Source organism: Strix aluco, chromosome 6 (genome assembly GCF_031877795.1).
Source record: "Strix aluco isolate bStrAlu1 chromosome 6, bStrAlu1.hap1, whole genome shotgun sequence".
NCBI classification, from domain to species: Eukaryota; Metazoa; Chordata; class Aves; order Strigiformes; family Strigidae; genus Strix; species Strix aluco.
The window spans coordinates 16944134-16965553 of NC_133936.1; the positions used below are offsets into that span (position 1 = coordinate 16944134).

Below are 21420 nucleotides of genomic sequence, written 5' to 3' on the forward strand. Positions count from 1 at the left end.
GGACTGAAGAAGGCAGAGAAAAAAATCTTTGAAAAAGTGAACTCAGATTTATATACTAGTCTGGCCAATTTAAATTCCAAGAAAGATATGCAAACAAATTATTAAGCCGTTTTATAAACCACAGAAGATAATAAGGTTATAAACCAGTCATAATTGGTTTGTCACATGTAGCTTATCCAATTTCCCCATTTCATCAGGACATTCTCTTAAGGTAACTAGTGAAGTGTTGCGTAGACCCATTTACTACATAGAGTATGCCCAAGACAGATTCAGAGCAGTTATCAGTGATTTCTCATCAAAGTGGAGGATAATTTAAGTGGACACCCAGAGCAGCTTACCTGCAGTCCACTTCCATACACTATTTTAACTCATGATGTATATATGATAGAACATAATACACTGAAATATTGCAGATGACATCAAGTTAAACGTGGCTGGAATTCCATTTAAAGATAAAAATCAAAATTCACAATGATATTAGTAAGTTGGAGATGATTCAGAAATCAACAAACTGAAATTCAGTAAGGAAGTACAACATACGTACTTAAAGGGAAATAAAATGCAGAAACCACAAAGGGTAAAGTAATTGGTTGGCTAAAGGTCATGTAGAAAAGGATATAGGAACTATAATAGACTGTGGACTGAACAGCAGTCAGTATGGTGACTATGAAAAAAAGTAAAGTGTCATTCTGAAACGTATTAACATTACTGTTACATACCAAGTTATGGTTATTTCCTATGTTATACATAAAGCGGCCATGAGAAAACCTTCAGCTAGAGTACTCTATCGAGTTTTGGCCACTACAAGAATGAAGAAGAGGCCAGAAAGAAAAAAAAAAAAAAAAAAAAAGAGGCATGAAAAAGTGTCTGAGGTAAGACTTAAGGCTTGAAAGAAGAAAACTAAGGACAGAAAACAGATGTGTGTGTGATGCAGTGTTATATATGGGCAGTGACCAATTTTTCACTGTGTTAAAATGGAGTAACTAGTTACTAGTTTCATTTGCAAGAAAAATGATTTAGAAGACAGAGAAAGGTAAGTTACAAGATAAGCTATCTTTGAAGTTAGTTACATAAAGAAAATGAGTAGCTCTTCTTTTAAAGTCAATTTACAGGTTCCTTAAAAGTCAGTGTGACAGATCTTTGCCTCTTTAATACTGCCTTAGAGCAAGGGTCTGGACCGAAGCTGCCTTGCAGCCCTTCAATTTGGTATTTCTGTGATTTCTGTAACAGAATTCCATTTATTGCTGTGCTCGTTCCATACTGCAAATGAAACCATCTGGTCTTTGGAAAAGTTTCTTCTTAACACTTCTGAACTAGTGCTTGACACACCCTCAAGTTAGACAATCCTTCAGCTGCTCCTCTTTCCTTCCTTGGGAAATTTAACATGTGTTAAATTTACATCAATGTTATTACTGTCCAAATCAGTTTTGTCACCACATCAGCAGGTGTTGTCTTGCATTCCAACAATTGATTTCACCAGCTAATTGTTAATTGCCAGTTTAAATCACTGCTCTTCAATTTTATTTACTCTTTTATGGGAAACTGTTAATAAGGAACTCCACTGTGTTTGGGTTTTTTAAAGCAAAACAAGAAATGACAAACTAACTGACATACCCACCTTGGATAGAAAAGGGTCACAAAGGTCAAAGGCTTACACTGGATGACGCATGCATGGCCAAAGATAAAAAAATATTTTCATAGCCGTGCATATGAGTCATGAATTCTGGTAAGACTGCTCAGCAGCTCTATCAATCATTAGAAGTTTAGCAAGTGAGTTTGGGGAAAGAAGTTAAGCTTTCATCTTCTTTAATATTTTAACTCATTAAGATACTACAATCTAAATTTTCTTCTTCACTTTTTAACATGAGAAAAACAGATTAATAATGTAGAACTCTTGCAGTATTCACACTTACCATCATTGTAGTCTTGTTGATGATATGAAATATGGTATCTTCGGGGATAAGTCCCCCCCTTTCCAAATTTCTCAAATATTGGGATATCATACTCTACTAGAAAATAAAAATACACATTTCAAAATTTAAAATGTGACAAGCATATACTAAATTAATCAGTTTGCTATTATAAACTTAAACATAGGGGAACACATCACAGGATATGCTTCACATTGAAGCATCAGAGCATAAAAGATTCTAGAACAAAAGCCACAAATGTAACAAATCACAAGAACTGAGAAGACATTCTGCCAAAAGTTCCAAAGGATCAAGAATTCAATAGCTCAAGTGGTTTGTAACCCCTGGCTTAAAAGAGTGTCAGAGGACTGCAGCATGCCTAATTACTGGAGTTCTAAAAATAGTTTCTAGAGGAATTCTGGGAACCTACAGTTCACCAGGAAAATTGTCAGAAACTATTACAAAGAATAAAATGTAAAGATGCATAAATATGAAAAATTGATGAATGAGTCAACACAGCATGAATTACTAGAACACATCCAATAAGTCCTCTTTTAAAAATTATTAAAGGAGAAAAGTATTCATAAGATAAAGGGAAAAGTCTCTCATGCATAAATAATTGGTTAGAAGATAAGTACATAAGATGGGAGTAAATGGTAAACAGTTCCACAGGAATCTGGGCTACAACTCATGCAGTTTAATTATGCATTAATTCTCTGGACAGAACAACAAATAGTGAGGTGACAAAATCACTTGGAGAAATAAAGCCAACAGAATAATTACAGAAAGCCCTTAAGAGTCTACGCGACTGGATATTAGAATAGCAGATGAAATTCAATGTAGGCTAGTGTAAAGGATTGTGATAAGAGAGTTCCAATAAAGCAGCAGCTGAACTCTCTGTATTGGCTAAGCAGCAAATTAAATGCTATAAATCATTAAGATACACTAAAAAAAGTTTTGGTCTACTCCATTTCCAAGGATTTAGTAAAACTGGAAAAGATTTAGAAGTACAAAGATGATCAAAGATACAAAATCACTTCTGCATACAGAATGTAGGCCTCTAGACTAGAAAAGCCACAGCTCAAAGGAAGCAAAGAGGCCTATTTAAAAAAAAAAAAAAAAATCACAAAGGGCACCCTTCTTCATAAAACAGTAAGTTGCACAACTTCTTGTCACAATATACCATTTATATTGAAAAACTTTATACAAGTTGAAATAGGGACTGGAAGAATTTGTGGAAGGAAAAAAAATAAATCCATCAAAACACAGAAGAGCATCTTGCATTTGCAGAACCCTTAAGCCATACATGACCAGGAATATATTCCGAGGAAGGAATACTACATGTTCCTCTACAGAAGCCTGGCACTGGATGCGGCAGGAGAAAAGACTATGTCAGTTGGACATTTTTGCTGACTCTATATACTATTCTGGTTTTGTTACACATCAAATTATGACAATAAATGTTGAATATGGAATTCATGATTCTTGTCTATCCCACTGTTAAAATATCAGAGCACCCCACAGGGCAAGACCAGAAAAAAATAACGCAAGATCATCTTATTAGAAAAACTAACTGTGTTAAACAAATGCAAGTAAAATAGATGAAGATTACCAAACTAATTTCTGACATTTCCAACATTTTTGGTATTTTATCACTGCCACCTAAATGCTTCTTATACATAGTTTTATTTTCATTTAGAAGTGGTGCAATCTGTTAAACACTCTAGAATCTTTAATAGAAAAAACACACCATCACACAGTAATCGGCATAAAGCTTCATAAACAAAATAAAAAGAAGCCTTAAAGTATATAATAGACCAAAAAATGCAGAACACCCCAGATTCACTGGAAGCTTAATTATTCTTCAACAGCAAAATTCTGTAGCAAGGCATGTCCATGAGACACACCTCAAAGCAATTCCATTGCACTTCATATCCTGAACCAAGCACAACAATTTGGATTCAAGCCAGCGTTGTATGAAAACAACATTAGTGGTGATCATTAATTTATGGGCACAGCACAGTAGTTCTTCATCCTTTCACTTCGCAGTGCTTTCAATTACAGAAGTCATGAGCACTTCAAAGTGATTCTCATTTCACATAGGAGGAAATGAAGGCTCCATGTACTGATTCTGGCTGGGATAGAGTTAATTTTCTTTGTAACAGTTCCTGTGGTGCTGTTTTGGATTTGTGACCAACAGTGTTGATAACATAGGGATGTTTTAGTTACTGCTGAACACAGCATCAAGGCTTTGTTTGATTCTCACACTGCTCCGCCAGCTAGTAGGCTAGGGACGCACAAGAAGCTGTGAAGGGGCACAGCTGGGACAGATGACCAAAGGAACATCCCATACCATTAATGCTCAGCAGTAAAAGCGGGGAGAAAGGAGGAGGAAGAGGGGATGTTCAGAGTTATGACATTTGTCTTCCCAGGTAACTGTTAGGTGTGATGAAGTCCTGCTTTCCTAGAAATGGCTAAACATCTGCCTGCTGACAGGAACTAGTGAGTAAATTCCTCATTTTGTTTTGCTTGCACATGCAGCTTTTGCTTTACCTATTAAACTGTCTTTATCTCAATTCATGAGTTTTCTCACTTTTACCCTTCTGATTCTCACCCCCCATCCCTCTGTGGGGGAGTGAGCAAGAGGCTGTGTGGTCCTTACCTGCCAACTGAGGTTAAACCACAACACCCCAACATTAAATAAATTAACCGAGGTTATGTGCCAGCTTAGAGATGGACATTACAGTCCAGTTTAACAAACTGTTGTGTGCCCCTATCCACTGCATCATTTCTTTTTTTCAGAGAAGCAGATATGTTATACCACACACACAAACAGTGATGTTACACAGAATGCTCTAGAAGAAAACATTTGTAAGATCTTATATTTCATTGTATCTTTTACTGTGTACATTTGGATTGGATTTTATTGGTTTGTATTCTACTACCATATTAAGTTTGTGGAATATAATACCTCTCAGTGTAAGCTTCCCTTCTAAGCCCTATTTATTAGCAAGAGCCAGAGTTCTGGAAAACTAGTATGTCCAGTTGTCCTGGTTTCAGCTGGGATAGAGTTAATTTTCTTCATAGGAGCTGGTACAGCGCTGTGTTTTGGGTTTAGTGTAAGAATAATGTTGGTAACACACTGATGTTGTAGTTGTTGCTAGGCAGCACTTACCGTAAGTTAAGGATTTTTCAGTTTCCCATGCTCTGCCAGCAAGCAGGTATACAAGAAGCTGGGAGTGAGCATGGCCAGGACAGCTGACCTGAAGTAGCCAAAGGGATATGCTCAATATAGAAATGGGGCGGGAATTGGCTGGGGGGTGGATTGCTGCTCAGGCATCAGCCAGTGGGTGGTGAGCACTTGCATCGTGCATCGCTTGTCTTCTCTTGTGTTTTTTTTCCTCTTTCCTCTTTACTATATTCCTTTTCATCATTATCATTATTAAAATATAATTATTTTATTATTACTATTGTTATTATTATCTTTTATCTTAGTTAATAAACCATTCTTATCTCAACCCATGAGTTTTATTTTTTCCCCCCCTGATTCTCCTTCCCATCCCGCTGGGAAGGGGGAGGAGTGAGCAAGTGGCTGCGTGGTGCTTGGTTGCTGGCTGGGGTTAAACCACGACACCAGTGATTTTTCCTACCTGAGAATTCCTGATGATTATCTGGATAGCTCTGTGCTCTTGGCATCCGAGATCTGGGATAGTTGTCTCTGGAAGTGTAAAAATATACAGCATCTAAAACCTGCTGTTAATCTAATACTTAAACGTTTAATCTTACTGTCTCACAATTCTTTATGACTGATGAAAATTTATTGCTATACAAGTTCCTGCACCTGTTACGTGGAACCTAATTTTGAAAATCAAATCTAATAGGTATCAATAATAATTCAAGATCAGTAACAATGGAAAAGCTTGCTTATTGAGCTTAACATAGTAAGAGAGCAACAGACTGTGTTAATGAGCAATGATATTAGTAAAAACATGAATTACAAATAAAGCCACAAAGGAGACTGTCATGTTTAACACCTTTATAGCTAAACACAAAAGTTTATAGACTGGCAAAATCTCTTATACAGCCTACAAAAACTCTTGAGGAAATTTAACCAAAGAAACGCAGAACCTCTCAAAGTATTTCCTCTTCTCTCCATGAAAGCCATAGGATTAAGAGAGTAATTTTATTGAGTTATAGAATGATGAAGAATTTTTTGGTTCTTATATGATCACATTGTTTCTTACCTACAGTTGGTATGTAACTCCCAGCCACCAAAAGGAATGGATGGGATTGCCAGAGCAACCGATTACAGTATATTTCCATAAACATACCAAAACAATGTCCTCCTTTTTCTGGTAAGAATTTCTCTAATGGGTAACAGAAGCTAAATGGAGACACAAAACCTACATCTTTGTAGGAAATATTTGAAGGAAAAAAAAAAAAAAAAAAGGAAAACAAACTAAGTAGAGATGACAAATGAAGTAAATAAAAAACAAGCAAAAGAAGTTTTGAAGAAGAAACATTGTAAGTTGAATTAAGACTGCTTTGTTTCCCCTTCTTCCACTCACCCCTACCCCACAAAAAACTAAAAATTTGGAAATTTGGTAGAATTTCTATCCTATGAAGCTACATTAAACACTGTATGTGTATAACCTATCATATTCCAACCACAGAATACTTTTCACGTCTATTGTTTTCTTGCTTGTGAAATGGAGACTCAATATTTAACGAAAAAATTTATTTCCTTGACCAAATGTATTTGTGTCCTCAAATCACATATTCTCAAATGAAGTGGTACTATGGACTACTATAGTTCTGATTAATTGCCACAGGCAATGATTTCCAACTTTCTACCTTTCTACCAATTAAAAAAAAAATTTGATTAGCAGTATTATTTGTATAGCAGTTCCAAATAAGCGAGTAGCCAATCTGCACAACATAAGACCCAACATAAGATGATTAGCCAATCTGCACAGCATCAGAATCAAGGTTATTTGCCTGACCAACCATAAGCCAAACAGGAGTAGGTTCTGTTTGACTTACCTGGTGGCTGAGAAACTGTGGACAGTGACCCTCTCAAAACACATATATCTCCTAACAGGTCAATCAAAACAAATCTCCAGACCCACCACAGTACACACCGCCTCTTGCTAACTGACAGGTTTAAACAAAGAAAAGTAAGTGGAAAGTCTGCAACGGGGAGAGGAATGGACAGTTATTGTGAAGAAAAGGAGGGGACTGTCTGGTGAAGTCTTTAAATGATTCTACCCTCGTTCTTGAACTGGGTACCCTCTACCTTGGAAAAAGGAAGCTTACATCATATAGCAGTACCTAAAAAATGTAAATCTGATGGGGCAGCTCACTGCCACGGAATATACTTCACATATATGTAAGACTGGCAAAATTTCGTAAAAACTTCAGTACATTTCTATAGGATCTGAAGTCTAAATTTTTGTGTTTAAAATGTAAATTATTTTTAAAAAAGCAAGCTACTTCTATTTTCTGTGCATGAGTAAGTTTCAATAAGATTTTATATATGTTCTACAACTTACAGAAGAATTTCTGGAATAAATTCAGTAATAGCTGTCACTGGAGAGTTATTATACGTTACAACTGATACATTATGCAATCTAATAAAGATAAATAACAAATGTAAGTAATTTTTACCCATCTAAAGGGCTGTCAAGTGAGGGACAGCTTCCCGAGCCAGAGTTTTCAGGACTGCTCAAAGACAATGGATCCAGCATCTAATGAATAACAGAGAAAGACCAACAAGTTCAAGATTTATTAAAAAAAAAATGCTTGAAGGTTTCTGCTTTGAAATACCTAATAAAAAACAAAAACAAACCAGAAATATTAATTACTAGAGAAAAAGTTAGCTGCCATAGTTGAACCTGCATTGCATTCTGCAATCCTGAAAGGACTGCATCATCTTTCTCACATCTAACTAGAATATAGTTAGGGTACTTAATCCCCTATCATGCTTTGTACATAACAAGTTGTACTGCTACATTCTTCCTGTATACACCATTGTCTCTTAATATTATAGCAATATCTGCATGAGTAGCTTAATAGAGTAACAAAAATAAGGCCTCTACAGAATAAAAAGCTGAGATAGTTTTAACAAATGGGGATTTTGTTGTCATCATCAAAGAAAGAAAATCTCAAATATGACAGATTGTGATGAAGACAATTTACATCATCTCTGTAGCGGCTTGGGTTTGGCCAACTAGCAGTCAGAAAACAGCTGAAATCAAATGCTGTAAAAAGCTTTTAAACATTTATCTCTAGTTAGGACTCCAAGAAAGTTGCACAGAATTTTAAATAAAACAGAAGAGAAAATGGAAGGAGAAAGAGGGAGAATGCATGAAATTTATAAACACTCTCTCTTTCACCCAAATCAAAATCCTGTTTCAAATAAAATAAACTTTCATGTGAAACTGAAGTGTACAAAAACATCAAAAAGATTTTTTTTTTTCCCAGAACACTTCTGATGACATAGTAATCAATGCCATGAGCTGTGTGAAATCTGCCATGTATCAGTCTGAAGAAGTCAAAGCTGACTATCTAGGTCAGATCTATTACATAATAAAAACAAACATCAACACTTTCTCTGTTTCTCGAATTCTAATCCAGAGTAAAAGAAATGGATTGATAATCAAGAGTATCCTCTTCGTTACCAGCTATTTCAATTGGCTGTCATTCATTTTGTTTATCTTGCGCTACCAACCTTAAAATCCTAAGTTTAATGACAGACAGCCATCACTCCCTACTCTTTTGCAGTAAAGCAATCTGAAATGTTTTACAGATTTATTTTTCAGAAGAAATAGAAACAGAATCTAAATTTTGAATTATTGAATGTGACAATTTTACCAGCCTGCCTCTCAAAAACAGAGTGGAAAGCTCATCTGTTGTCTTAAAATGGGCTCCTTCCTAAAATAACATTTGTTTTGGTATATTATATAACATCTATTATTTTCTATGAATTGGACACCAATCTTTTGCTGTAAATTAAGTAGTTACACCTCCAATTTTTATGGTGTGTGATGTATCTTAAAGGTCCTGAGCACATACTTTGCTGAGCACCAGTCAAGGACTTATTAAAGAAATAGCATCCAGAAAGTGAATTTGCACTCTGCAAACTCAGACACTTACATGAACTCTCTATTGGGGAGGACAACATTTACTATAGGTTCAGCAATTACATTCTCTTTTCTCATGCTGAACAGTGGGTCCTGAAAGGGAAAAAGAAAGCCCATCTACTGCTGTATTAATTACCTCTATAACTTAATGCAGTATGGACCAACTGGCAGACCATGGCCCACTTCTATCCAACCCATCATCTCTTCTGTCGAGAAAGTGTGGGGTCTGCTGTCAGAATGTGAATAGCTGTGCTCAAGGAGATCAACAGGAGAGCAAAGCCCTCCACTCCCAAATTGCCTTCTTGTCTTTGTGGGGCAGGCCATGACAGGCAGCGTGGTCAACACTTGCCAAGGTGATGTGGCAACTTAAGGGAAAAGGAGCAAACAGAGATTGTGAGTTCCCAACATCCAACCTGGCCCCTGAGGCTGTTTAGGTTGAACTAACCTGTTTCTATGAAAGTAAAATTCCTGTATTTAAACCCTGCTGACAGCTTACACAGCAACGTGCACATGACAGGTTATATGTTTCTTAAATACTCTGAAGTGAAAGGACTTCCTGGGCCTCGGAGATCATCTGTCTGTCTGACCAGTCAGTGACCAAAAAAGACTTTGCCCAGGCCAAAAGCAATCATTTCACTGAATGAATCCAGGCCCGGGCTGGATCTGACCACGTGGATATGATAATGAATAGCACCCTGGTCTGGAAATTAGGAGATTCAGCCTCTATTCCCAGCTCAGTCATTAAAATTGTGCAACAAATTGCACAATCTCTTTGCCTCTATTTTTATTCTATCATCTGTCTCTCATTTAGACAGCTCATAAAAACCATTGCCTCTTGCCATTTGTGAATACAGTGCCAACGTCAACAAGAACTTGTTGTTGTTGCAACATGGACAGTGGGATTGATTGCACCCTTGGCAAGTTTGCCAGCGACACCAAGCTGTGTGGAGTGGCCAACACACTGGAAGAAAGGGCTGCCATCCAGAGGGACCTGGACAGGCTGGAGAGGTGGGCCCCTGCAAACCTCATGAAGTTCATCAAGGCCAAGTGCGAGGTCGAGGCACATGGGTTGAGGCAATCCTAAGCATAAATAGAGGCCAGGTGACGAGTGAATGGAGAACAGCCCTGAGAAGAAGGACTTGGGGGTGTTACTGGATGGAAAACTGACTCTGAGCCAGCAATGCAGACTCACAGCCCAGAAAGCCAACTGTGTCCTGGGCTGCACCAAAAGAAGGGTGGCCAACAGGTCGAGGGAGGGGATTCTCCCCTTCTACTCCACTCTTGTGAGACCCCACCTGGAGCGCTGTGTCCAGCTCCGTGTCCCCCAGCATCAGAAGGACTTGGACCTGCTTGAGCAGGTCCAGAGGAGGCCAAAGATGATCAGGGGGCTGTAGCACTTCCCGTGTGAGGACAGGCTGAGAGAGTTGGGATTGTTCAGCCTGGAGAAGAGAAGGCTCTAGGGAGACCTTATAGCAGCCTTTCAGTACTTAAAGGGGGCTACAGGAAAGGTGGGGAGGGACTCTTTATCAGGGAGTGTAGTGATAGGACAAGCAGTAATGGTTTTAAACTGAAAGAGGGTAGATTTAGATTATACGTAAGGATGAAATTCTTTATGTGAGGGTGGTGAGACACTGGAACAAGTTGCCCTGAGAAGTTGTGGCTGTCCCCTCCCTGGTAGTGTTCAAGGCCAGGTTGGACGGGGCTTTGAGAAACCTGGTTTAGTGGAAGGTGTCCCTGCCCATGGCAGGGGGGTTGGAACTAGACGATCTTGTAAGGTCCCTTCCAACCCAAACCATTCTATGATTCTATGAACTTGAGGTGATTCAGGTACGTAGCATTATTTTTTTTTTTTCCTCCTTAAAATATATCTTTCTCCACTGCCAATCTGTGAGCCATTACATTCTCCCATCTTTTCCTGCTGTTTTTAAGGGTAATTTTGATATTCAGAGAGCAGGATTTGTCCCACACCAACAATGCAGGTGAATAATGAGAACAAATAGCATACATTTGTGATCCTCACACAACGTGACCATGGAAAGTATTTCAGAGCTTATTTATACCAGACCCATTGCCATCTCCTTGCCTCTTCTTCCCCAACACGGTATCAAATGAGTCCAAATAATTCTGACAGATCCAAACTCTTCTTTAAAACCTCCTTTAGTTACCTGGGCAAGTTGTAAAACTGGTCTTGCTTACGTATCCTTCTCATTAAAATAAAGGGGTTTGTACTTTCTAATGTAGACATCTCTTGCTGTAATTTATATCTATCACTGCCTGACTCAACTATCATGGAAATTAAGAATATTATCCTTCTCCTTGTAGCAACATATTTAAATAATTGAAGAGACTTAGAGAGAAAAAAACAGGTTCTACAAGACTAAACAACCACAGTTATTTTAACCTTCTCTCACAGATCACGTTTTCTATGGTTGTCATAATTTTTTTAGCTGTTCTTTCCAACAATTCCATATCCTTCTTGAACAACAGTATTTCATAAATCAACCTAACAAAAACTTTAATTTTAATAAATCACACAGGTACCTGATCCATACTTTCTGGAATGAATTCTCCCTCACTGTTGATACTGGTGAATGACCCATTTCGGGCTACCTGATGCAGCTCATCTGGAATGTATCCTGGGGGAGGTGAACTTCTATCACGAGTATTAGAACCTTTTGAAAGAAAAGGGCTAGTCAGAGTCTCTTCACTAACACAGAATCCAGGGGCTTTATTCAAATGCTTCATAGGCACTGAGCCTGCCTGAATCACTTATTGCTTTAGAAACTTCCCAAATGCCTGTGCAATACAAGACTTACATATAGCATTTAAAAACCTGTAATCCAGGAATTATGAAAAATCTGCGGCAGGGTTGCCTCAATGGCATTAAAAAGAATTTTCATTTTATATGAACAGAAATATAGTTTGCCCACACACCTAGCTAGGTAAATTTCTTCTTTTGAAAAAATTAAAAATCCAAACCCTTCCACCTATGTCAACTAACCCTTTCCAACTCTGGAGAATTTAAGTTTTTCTTTGTAGAGTATTATATCTGCAAGAACATGAATATCTCTGTTCATAATAAATTAAGTAAATTGTCTGAAAAATTATTCATTAAACTCTCCAGTTTCATAATTAAATTTGGAAGTTAACATCACACCAAGTTTAAAACATGAATAAGCAAAAAGGTTTTATCAATGACAAAATAAGTATCTTAAACATATGCTTGCACATTAAGATTAAAAAATATGGTAGCCCTAAATTGAGCAAGGGAACGCACTGCCATATAAGCAAACAGATTTTTCAGTAACTCATTCCTGTATCTGAAAATAAAGGGGAGTACTAACATCAACATTTTAGGATACCCATCAGTTACCTCAAATAATTCTACATAGATTTATTTATTTGTGATATTTTTGGTTAATTTTCTTTATTATATATTTTAATATATATTAAAAATATATATATATAGGACTTAAAATTCAAAATCCACTCCCCCGAGTGCAAACTCTAGAGTCATTGACGAGTAAGAGAAATTCAAACAGTCTGTGTTGAGAGCAAGATCTTGATGAAGAGAATATTACAGAAGAAAAGGTTTTCCCATTAAAACTTTCAAAATATGTAGCTTACCTATTACAGACAGTCGCCTTTTTCGGTCTGTCACACCAAACACTGTATTATCTAAATCTTCCAGTGAGGGCAAGGGTTCCACGTTATTTACACTGGGTGACTGAAAATGCATTCATATTAAACTGCAGCTACTACTTTATACTCCTGACAATGAAAATACTTCACAAACTTTATAGGTTTTGTGCAGAACATTCCTTTTTTTCAAGCAGTTGAAAAGAAGCTTACCAATTTATATCAGAATTCATTTATTTTATTAGCTCATTCTTAATATTTAAAAATAATTTTCTATATGTACTAGTATACAAATCCTATCAATACCACGGCTGTGATGTGTTAGACAATACTAAAATTACTCTGTATTTAGCCTACAGTCCACTGCTACTGTTTGCTACAATAAACATTTAACTTGTCACAAAGGAGTGTCTCCAACATATGACTTAAAGAACAGTTTCAAATAACTACAGTTACTTAAATTCTATGCGCTTCTCAAATTTGTACCACATCATCATTCTATTAAGGAACACTTTTCTACCACTGTAAGGAAGGCAAACAAAAAGAGAGGAACAGGATTCAGGAAAAAGTTAAAACCAAGTCAATACAAAATGCTAATAGATGCTTAAAGTGAACTGAATAAGCAATCAGTAATATTTTTAATTGGAAAAATGTAATCTTTAAGAAAAGATACAAATTATACTTTAATATGAAAACTGAGGAAAAAGACATTTAGCATGTCAACTCATACCTGTGTATTTCCATGTATTACAAGCAATATCTTGAGACTCTTCATATGAACACTACGGTCGAGCAGTTCAACAGCTTTGTCCAGGTCATCCTGTGTGGTTAATGGAATTACAAGCTACAAAAAGGGGGGAAAAAAAAGGTCTTAAATAAGACACAAGAAAGAGATGAGGAAGTCAAGTGCAGAGAAACAAATAAACTGATGTTATCTTTCCTTTCATTCCAAACAACTTGAAAATAAAATGTATTTATTGATGCCCCAAGTTAGCACTAAAACATCTGACATTCAATCTTAACTCTTCCTTCAGATGCCTTCAACAGGTACAGTATGGTGGAACAAGTCTTCACAATCAAGGAGTAACCATTTTATATATGTACAAATTAATATCCTACAAGTTTCAGAGAAACATGTGCAACGGTGTCTAAGATAAATAAAAATAAGCCTGATTTTATAGAGAATAAAGCACATTTTTGTATCTCACACTGTTATAACTATATTTGTTTGCAGCTGCATCACTAACAGAATTTCTCCGTTGAAAAACAGAATTTGCTAAGGAAGTGTATCAGGCATGATGTGATCCACATGGAACAACTGCAGTCCTCACTAGAACCTTACTTGGATCTAATTAATTAGAATTAACTTGGCATACATGTATCTTTAAAACAGAAAATGTTATGCCATTAAAGTGAACTTGAGATCTGAGTTCTATAACAAACAGAATTGGGCTTATGTTTCAGCAGTGTAAATTACAACTTCTGCTTATAACAAAGGAACACTGCAATATCTATTCTACTTGTAAATAGTCTCAGTCAGTGATGCTCAAATACAACATCAGCTGAAATACAATACTTTTATACAAAAAAGAAGTGAGAATGAGGGAGAAAGGTCTCGGCAGAAAATGAGCATAGTCTTCATTTTAAGTTGCAGTCTTAATGCTAATGACAGGTTATTACCATCATATTTCTGAAAGGATGATTTGCCAACTAGTACAGAAGTCGACAAGCAGGAAACCTGCTCAAATGCCTAAAAATCTATCAGAGGAAGGAGCTGAGGCTAAAGCATCATGAACGGCCATTTCTTCTGACCTTCCTAGTCTCAAAAGTTGGAATTCTTCCTTTTGAGGATCAGTTTCACAGAAGTGCCTGGTAAGGTAGTGAGTCACTAACAGCAATTACAGGCATTTTCTTCTGCAAAGATGCAGATTAGATACAGGAATTAATTTGTGCATAAGCAAGCATACAAATAATCCTCCGTGCACTTTGCTGACTCAAGGCAAAACCCCGAAGTAACTCCTAAGAATGGATCCTGCATCTGTACATATACTTCTTATTAATAATTCCATCTCTACTTCTAAAAGAAAGGGAGAACTAATATTGATCAAACTTAAGTGGCTTGACGGTACTAGCACTGTTCCCCAAAAAAACCTTTGTTAACCAGCCACTTTAAGAGGAGCAACAGTTAAGCCTAGTTCTCCAATCCAAACATTACTAAATGCAGCATTCTAGCTATTACCCACAAGATTAATCCTTAAAGGAAAAAAAGTGTACAAGAAAGGGTAAATGTTAGTTCAAATTTACAAGCACGACAAAGTTCAAAGAGGTAAAGACTTTCCCAAAGTCACGCAACAGGACTGTGGCAAAGCAGGAAGACAATTTACCCATTCCCAATAAAGTCTGAGACATAATTCAGTAAGATACGACTCTCCTCATAAAACATTTCACGCATCTCCTACCTACCCTAAATTAGACAAACCTTACACATTCAAGAACACACACATTGGAAATCTAGGGTTTTGTCACAGGAGTGGTTTTCACTGCTTATATGAGCAAATTTCACCCTTAAAGTAATCAACATACAAGTCACTGATAATTTAGAAAACACAGAATATTACCTCATTATTGCTGTAATGTAGATCCATAGTCTGTCCAAAAGCAACTTTAGCTTTAGCTGCAAGATCTTCAAGTTTAACAGGCCTTGGTAATTGCAGGATTCTGAAACACAATTCAAGTTATAAAGAATTTTTGTCCATTACTTATGAAAATCTGGCAACTCATTATTAAGAATGACCTTAGAATTAAATTTATTACTAAGACCAGTATAAGAGGCTATGCTTTATTCACTATCCTCCATATTTTGAGTCATTAAAAAAAGACAGAAAAGCAGTGTAAAAGTTACAAGGGATAATCATATTATGACTATTTTACTTGCTTGCACAGGGCTTCTTTCTTAACTTAAAGCTTTGCATGCCTCCATTATAGAGGCAAATTTTTAGAAACTTCTAAGATTTTCTACTTCAGAAAACAACAGTGGAGTACCACAGGCTGACAAGCATAAGCATCAGAACAGAATTACTCCTAAAGCCCTCACTTTTTTGGAAATCCAAAAGACTATCTTATCTGAGGAAGGTAACGAAATATCACCATCTTTACCATAATGAATTACACGCTCAAACTGCTGAGTCCGTCACTAACTGTGCTTCAAGTGTGCTCCTGTAAGAATGGTGTGGCTGTAGGTCAACAACTCAGATTTTCTTTTAACTCAATGTCTTGTCAAATCAAATAGCCCAAAATGCCTGTAACTGACCTTTTGCTATAGAAGACTATTGTATTATCTGAGACACAACACCATTAAACAAAAAAGGTTTTTAGAAGTGACTAAGCTAGTGAGGTACATTCAATTCACATTCAAAAAAGGAATAGCACTCAAATTTTGTGAAGCAAAAAAATTAGCAAAGGGTAAACATCCCTTTTAGCACTGTTTCAGTTGGTTTCACTGGTTAGGGAACAATATTTATCACTGAAATGAGGCTAGAAGCGAGGCCACTTCCAAATAAAAATTATTTTGAAAAAATAAAATCTTAGAAAAAACCCCAACACTAATTCTCACTGTAGTTAACAATTTGTTCAGCAAGCCTAGAATTCTGCCCATCATAGTGCACGATCCTTGATATGGAGTGCCACATTCACTACTGAGAAACTCTGGAATCACTTCTCTTTTCTACTTCCCTTTTTAAAAACTATCAAGAAAGCCATTGCATAACTTATTTTTCTTGCATAATTTCATTATTTTATCTTTAGATCTACATGCTCAGGCAACAAAAGTATTATAACTCATGCTGAGCAATGAGCCTGAGCTGCCCAGTACCCCTGGGCAAGCAGGCTCAAGCTACTTGGGACAGTCCAAACAGAGCTAGGCCCATCAGCATATAAGCTTGGGAAAGGCATCTTTTCACACAATTACTTTATACTTGTATTCATACTGATTAACTTAAGTGCACTGTGACAGTGAATTAAGATAAACTGCAAAAATGCAGTGTCTGTGCAGACTGGAGTGAGTAAACAGTTCTCTGTTTTAAGTTCATGCTTCCGCTTATTTCACAAGAAATTACTAGGTAGAAGAGTCCTCAGTTTCAAAGGTTTTGAAAAGACTTATTTCATCCAAATTACTTATAGCACTCAACCATTACTGATGCACTGTTACATGTGGTGTTCAGAAAAGTGATAGAAAGAAGCTGAAGAATGTTATTACCAAGGGAACATACTGTTATTTAATGTAAAGAGAGGGCACATACTGTAATCAGCATGGATACACACTGATCCTATCTCACATCACCCTAAGGACTGCCCGTAAGTAGCATAGGTTTCATTCTGAAGCAATCTTTACTTAAGGCATTTACCATTTCTATTGATAAATAGTGTGACCAGGATATTATTTCCTTTTTCATTATGTATTTTCAAAGATCTTATTCTATAACCATTTCTCTGTAGGTTTATGCTTTCAAAAAGAGACAGACAAAATGAATTGTCTACAAAGAAGTTCTGCATGGAATTGTAGATTGACTTCTGTAAAAGCTTTTGAGCAGCCATCAGAACAGAGATATATAGAGACAGATATTTGTATACTTTAAGCATGTACATAATTCATCTCTCTTACACAAAATGAAAATAAATTTTGACTGATTACTCAAAATTATCAATGAAAACAACCCAATTATGAAGTCTAATACATTTTCTTATTACAGTTCTCAGATTGGTTCCTCCAAAGAACAATCCAATATTGAGCCTTATGATCCAGGCTTCTTCCTCTGGGTGTTACAGTAACAACATATTACCATGCATTTATTACGCACATGATGCAGCAAGAAAATTATTTGCTGGTCTGCTCATGTTTGAGATCTATGCTAATGATCTAAGTAATTGTTCTAGGCTACAAACATCTATCTGAAGGGTAAACACATGAGGGATATTACACAGGATGTAGCTACAGTAAGATACTTCCGCATTTATGTATACTCAGAGCCCACATTTTAAACAGATTCATTCTCCTTAAATTGTGTTCATATCAAAATTAAAGCTCAAACCAAATACACGCAGATATCTGAAACACTTTGAACAGTTTGAAACTTTATGATCGGAGCCCAACAAAATTCTATAAATAGAAGACAAGACTGTTTCCTGTGTTCCCATCTTACCTTTTTTCACCTCGATGTTCAAATTTGACTCTAACATCATTCTGTAAGAAAAGAGATAAAGGAACCACTATTAGTTTGTTACTACCTCCTTTAAGGAATGCCACGAAATCCCATTCAATAGTCTTACACCAGAAGTAAAATCCTTAAACAGTCCATATTAATTTTCTGTCCTTTCCAACATACCAAGCTACTTTTAACAAGCTATTTCAAGTGAGGTATCTGATAAAGGCTTAAAGTGTGTAAAAATTACAAAAAATTTTTCTGAAGTACAACTAATGCTTCTGTAAGTAAACACATTATTTTCTATCAATATATTTTAATATTACAGCAGATTCATTATTTCAAATTCAGCATGGGACTGATTACTAAAGAATTCTCTACCACGAACTGGCAGGTAGATTTAGCTATTATAAGAGGTTTTTATGTATACTTTGGAGCTGAGTGTTCCAGGCTCAAGAAACATATCTTGTTTCATAAGCATTACCATAGAAACCCACACATGTAATTAAGCCAGCATTCATGCAATCAATTTCCCAACAACAAAGATACCTGTAAATATCTGCAGTTACATGGACATAAAATTGTGTTGCAAAATCATAATTTTAAGAATCAAATTGTATTAGCAGCTATTGCAGGAAAAAAATTAATGCCTTCAACCAGAGATTTTATCCAAATAACAATGCTGTATCTTCCAAAAGAATTACTTGATTCACAAGTGATTACTTTCAAAATTCACAAATTTAAACAGAATGACAAACCACTACCACATTTAAACTCAGAAACGGCTCAACTATTTTTCTTCTAACTTTCTAAACATGTATTATATTCAAGTAATTTTGGATTGTATATGCATATCACTACAATGTCTAAAGTCACAGCTCAGAAGTGAGACATGACAGTAGCAAAGCACCCCTGTGTCATATACTGAACTCTTTCATTTTGTGCTTTAAAAGCTGTAAAACATTTAGCCATTGGTTTTTGACAGTTTAAGAGCCAAATATATTCAAATACTTTGACCTTTAGCAGATTAAAACAAGACTGCACAAACTGAAGTTTCATGAAATATTGGACTGTCAATCAAGAATCCAATCAAATAAACATACAGTTAACTCAACGGGGCTATTACAACAATTTGGGCAAAAATCTACATCCTCTCCTCTCCTCTCCTAATCTCACTATACAGTAGTTCACGTCTACCAACTAAGTATGTACTACTTTTCCATCTGTGTTCAGTATCTGCAGAACAAAAATACAGCTGAAAAGAACTCACATTTCCAGCATATGAACAAACAAAAAATTGAGGCCAAATGTGCAGTAAAGGAGCTTAAGTATGATTTTGCTGCTGTATGCTGACATTCTTTAGTGTGATACAGCTGACAACTGGGCAATCTAATATACCTATGAAATTCATTCTAAAGAAGCATTCCAAATAAGAGATACTAACACATACTGATATTTTAAAATAGTCTAATACCAAACAAATAATAATAATATTAAAAAATCTACATACAGTGTCAAAATATCCCTATAATCTTCAATTTATCAGGATCAGAGTCATACACTGTATGCATGCACTATGATCTGGTCTGAAATACCACCATTTCATTTTGCTGCTAATTTAAGAACATGAACAAAGAAAATGGCAGCACATGTAGGAGACTAATAGCTCATTCTGGTATGCTCACTGGTCTGGCAAGAAAAATAATTATAGAAGTCACAGCAGGACATTCCGTGTTCAATAGGTTAGTAGGATAGTAAAGATTACCTGTTTTTTAGGTGAAGATGACTTTGGTTTTCCTGTTTCTTGCTGGGGCAATACAGGACGACTGGCCTTATGAAGCACAGCCAAATCCTGCATGATTGAATTCAAAGCTTGCTGCTCATCTGCTCACAGAAAACATACCAGAGAAGTGTAAATGACTGTTACATTTGAAGTGCATTGCTGTCTCATTTCACAATTAGGCAGGCATTATTCTAAAATCTAAAAGTCCAAATGACACTTCAATATATAATTGCCAATTAAAAAAAAATACTGCCATGTTGCAAAGGTTTTTATTTTATTTATCATTAACAGTGTTAAGGAAATAAACAGCTTAATCAATAAACACAGTTAAATGGCAGTTTTAAAAGACTGAAGTCATAACAAAGATTGACAACTCTACAGAACCGCAGGCTGTATTAATAAGAAAAGGGTGGGGGGGGAAAAGGTTTATCTGCTTTGTTTCAAATAATGTTAATGGATGAGATGTTAAACTAGAAATCATACTTTGCCCCCAGTTTGTAAAATAAAGAAAAAGAAAAGCAAGTACTTTTGAATCATTTTTCCTCTGTCCTGAACAGGTACAGTCATGCACATAAGAAGCATATATAAAGTCCCAAAGGAACACCTCCACTGTCTGGGCATCTGCTGACAGCCCACAGAGTAATTTAAAAAAACCCAACAGAACAAAAAAAAACAAAACACCACAGAACTTTTCCAGGACAGCAAATGTAGGGGTTTTTTAGGGCTGACAGGACTAATTCACAAGGACAAACAGAAGCACTGAACCTAGGGGATAATTTAGGGGCAGGAGTGCTACGCAGCTTAAATTTCAAGTTCACACAGAATCCTAAATCCTGATGATCAGCTGCAGCTGTGATGGCCTCAGGCCATGCTAGACAAGGTTTGCCCTGGCACTGGGATGCTCCTTTAGACAGGAAAGCACTTAGGACCTCAAAAGCCTGAACATACATCACTAAGGGAAATTTATTTGTCACTAATATTTTGCATTAATTCCTTGCCACAGCAACAGTACTATACTCAACATGCATCTAGAACACTGGATAACAAAATTTATCTACAAAGGTGTTGACTGCAAGCCTTCATACTACTTCACAATGGATATGTTTGTTGAAGAATTCATTGGTAAGTGCTGTGATTTACAAAGGACAGTATTTCTCAAACATGGACCCAAGTAAAACTCAGCATTAAAATCAGCAAGCAAGCATGCCAGGTATTCAGCAATGATAAGAATTCCTTGACACTCTGTTCAAATATAATCAAATATATTTATCATATCAGGACATTGTGGGATTTCAGTGTTCTAATTTAATAGATTCCTAACAGATCAGAAAGCTCGTCTGAAAATGAGTAACTTTGATCATCACTCAAGCTGTCATTATTCATAACTCTACTAAGATATGCAAATCTATAAAAGCAAGTTTTACTAGCAATATTTAATGGCAGAACTGAAGGCATTCTTGCAGCTCAGTTATTCCTTTCTCACACTAAAACACATTTCAAAACTTGCCACAATGAAGAAAGTTAAGCTATTTTATCATGTTATAGCCTATTCTAGTGCTCAGCGATAAAAAATTGTTATTTTAGCAATTATTTGGAAGACGTTTAATTCCCAGTGGTCACTAGGTAGCATATCTCAAACAAAGGAAACCAAAGCATTGTGGAAAAGATCTAAAATTTACTGAATATCCAATATGACTCAATAGTCATTTCTCTCACACAAAATGCTGGTATTAGAAATCAGAAGAGTG

The 21420-nt window shown here is 36.2% G+C and overlaps 1 protein-coding gene across 4 annotated transcripts in view; it reads right to left on the bottom strand.

Annotated features, from left to right (window-relative positions):
- Positions 1 to 21420, bottom strand: part of MAP3K2 (mitogen-activated protein kinase kinase kinase 2) — a 56733-nt gene that overhangs the window by 15086 nt on the left and 20227 nt on the right. For 3 of the 4 annotated variants that reach the window (XM_074828808.1, XM_074828810.1, XM_074828809.1), the window contains exons 3-11: positions 19655 to 19773; positions 17890 to 17930; positions 15310 to 15409; positions 13422 to 13535; positions 12680 to 12779; positions 11594 to 11724; positions 7578 to 7657; positions 5561 to 5628; positions 1914 to 2009 (exon numbers count right to left, since the gene is read on the bottom strand). In XM_074828808.1, coding sequence (XP_074684909.1) covers positions 1914 to 2009; positions 5561 to 5628; positions 7578 to 7657; positions 11594 to 11724; positions 12680 to 12779; positions 13422 to 13535; positions 15310 to 15409; positions 17890 to 17930; positions 19655 to 19773 — 849 coding nt within the window. The remainder of the gene's footprint in view (positions 1 to 1913; positions 2010 to 5560; positions 5629 to 7577; positions 7658 to 11593; positions 11725 to 12679; positions 12780 to 13421; positions 13536 to 15309; positions 15410 to 17889; positions 17931 to 19654; positions 19774 to 21420) is intronic. The other variant, XM_074828811.1, reaches the window with a different exon arrangement.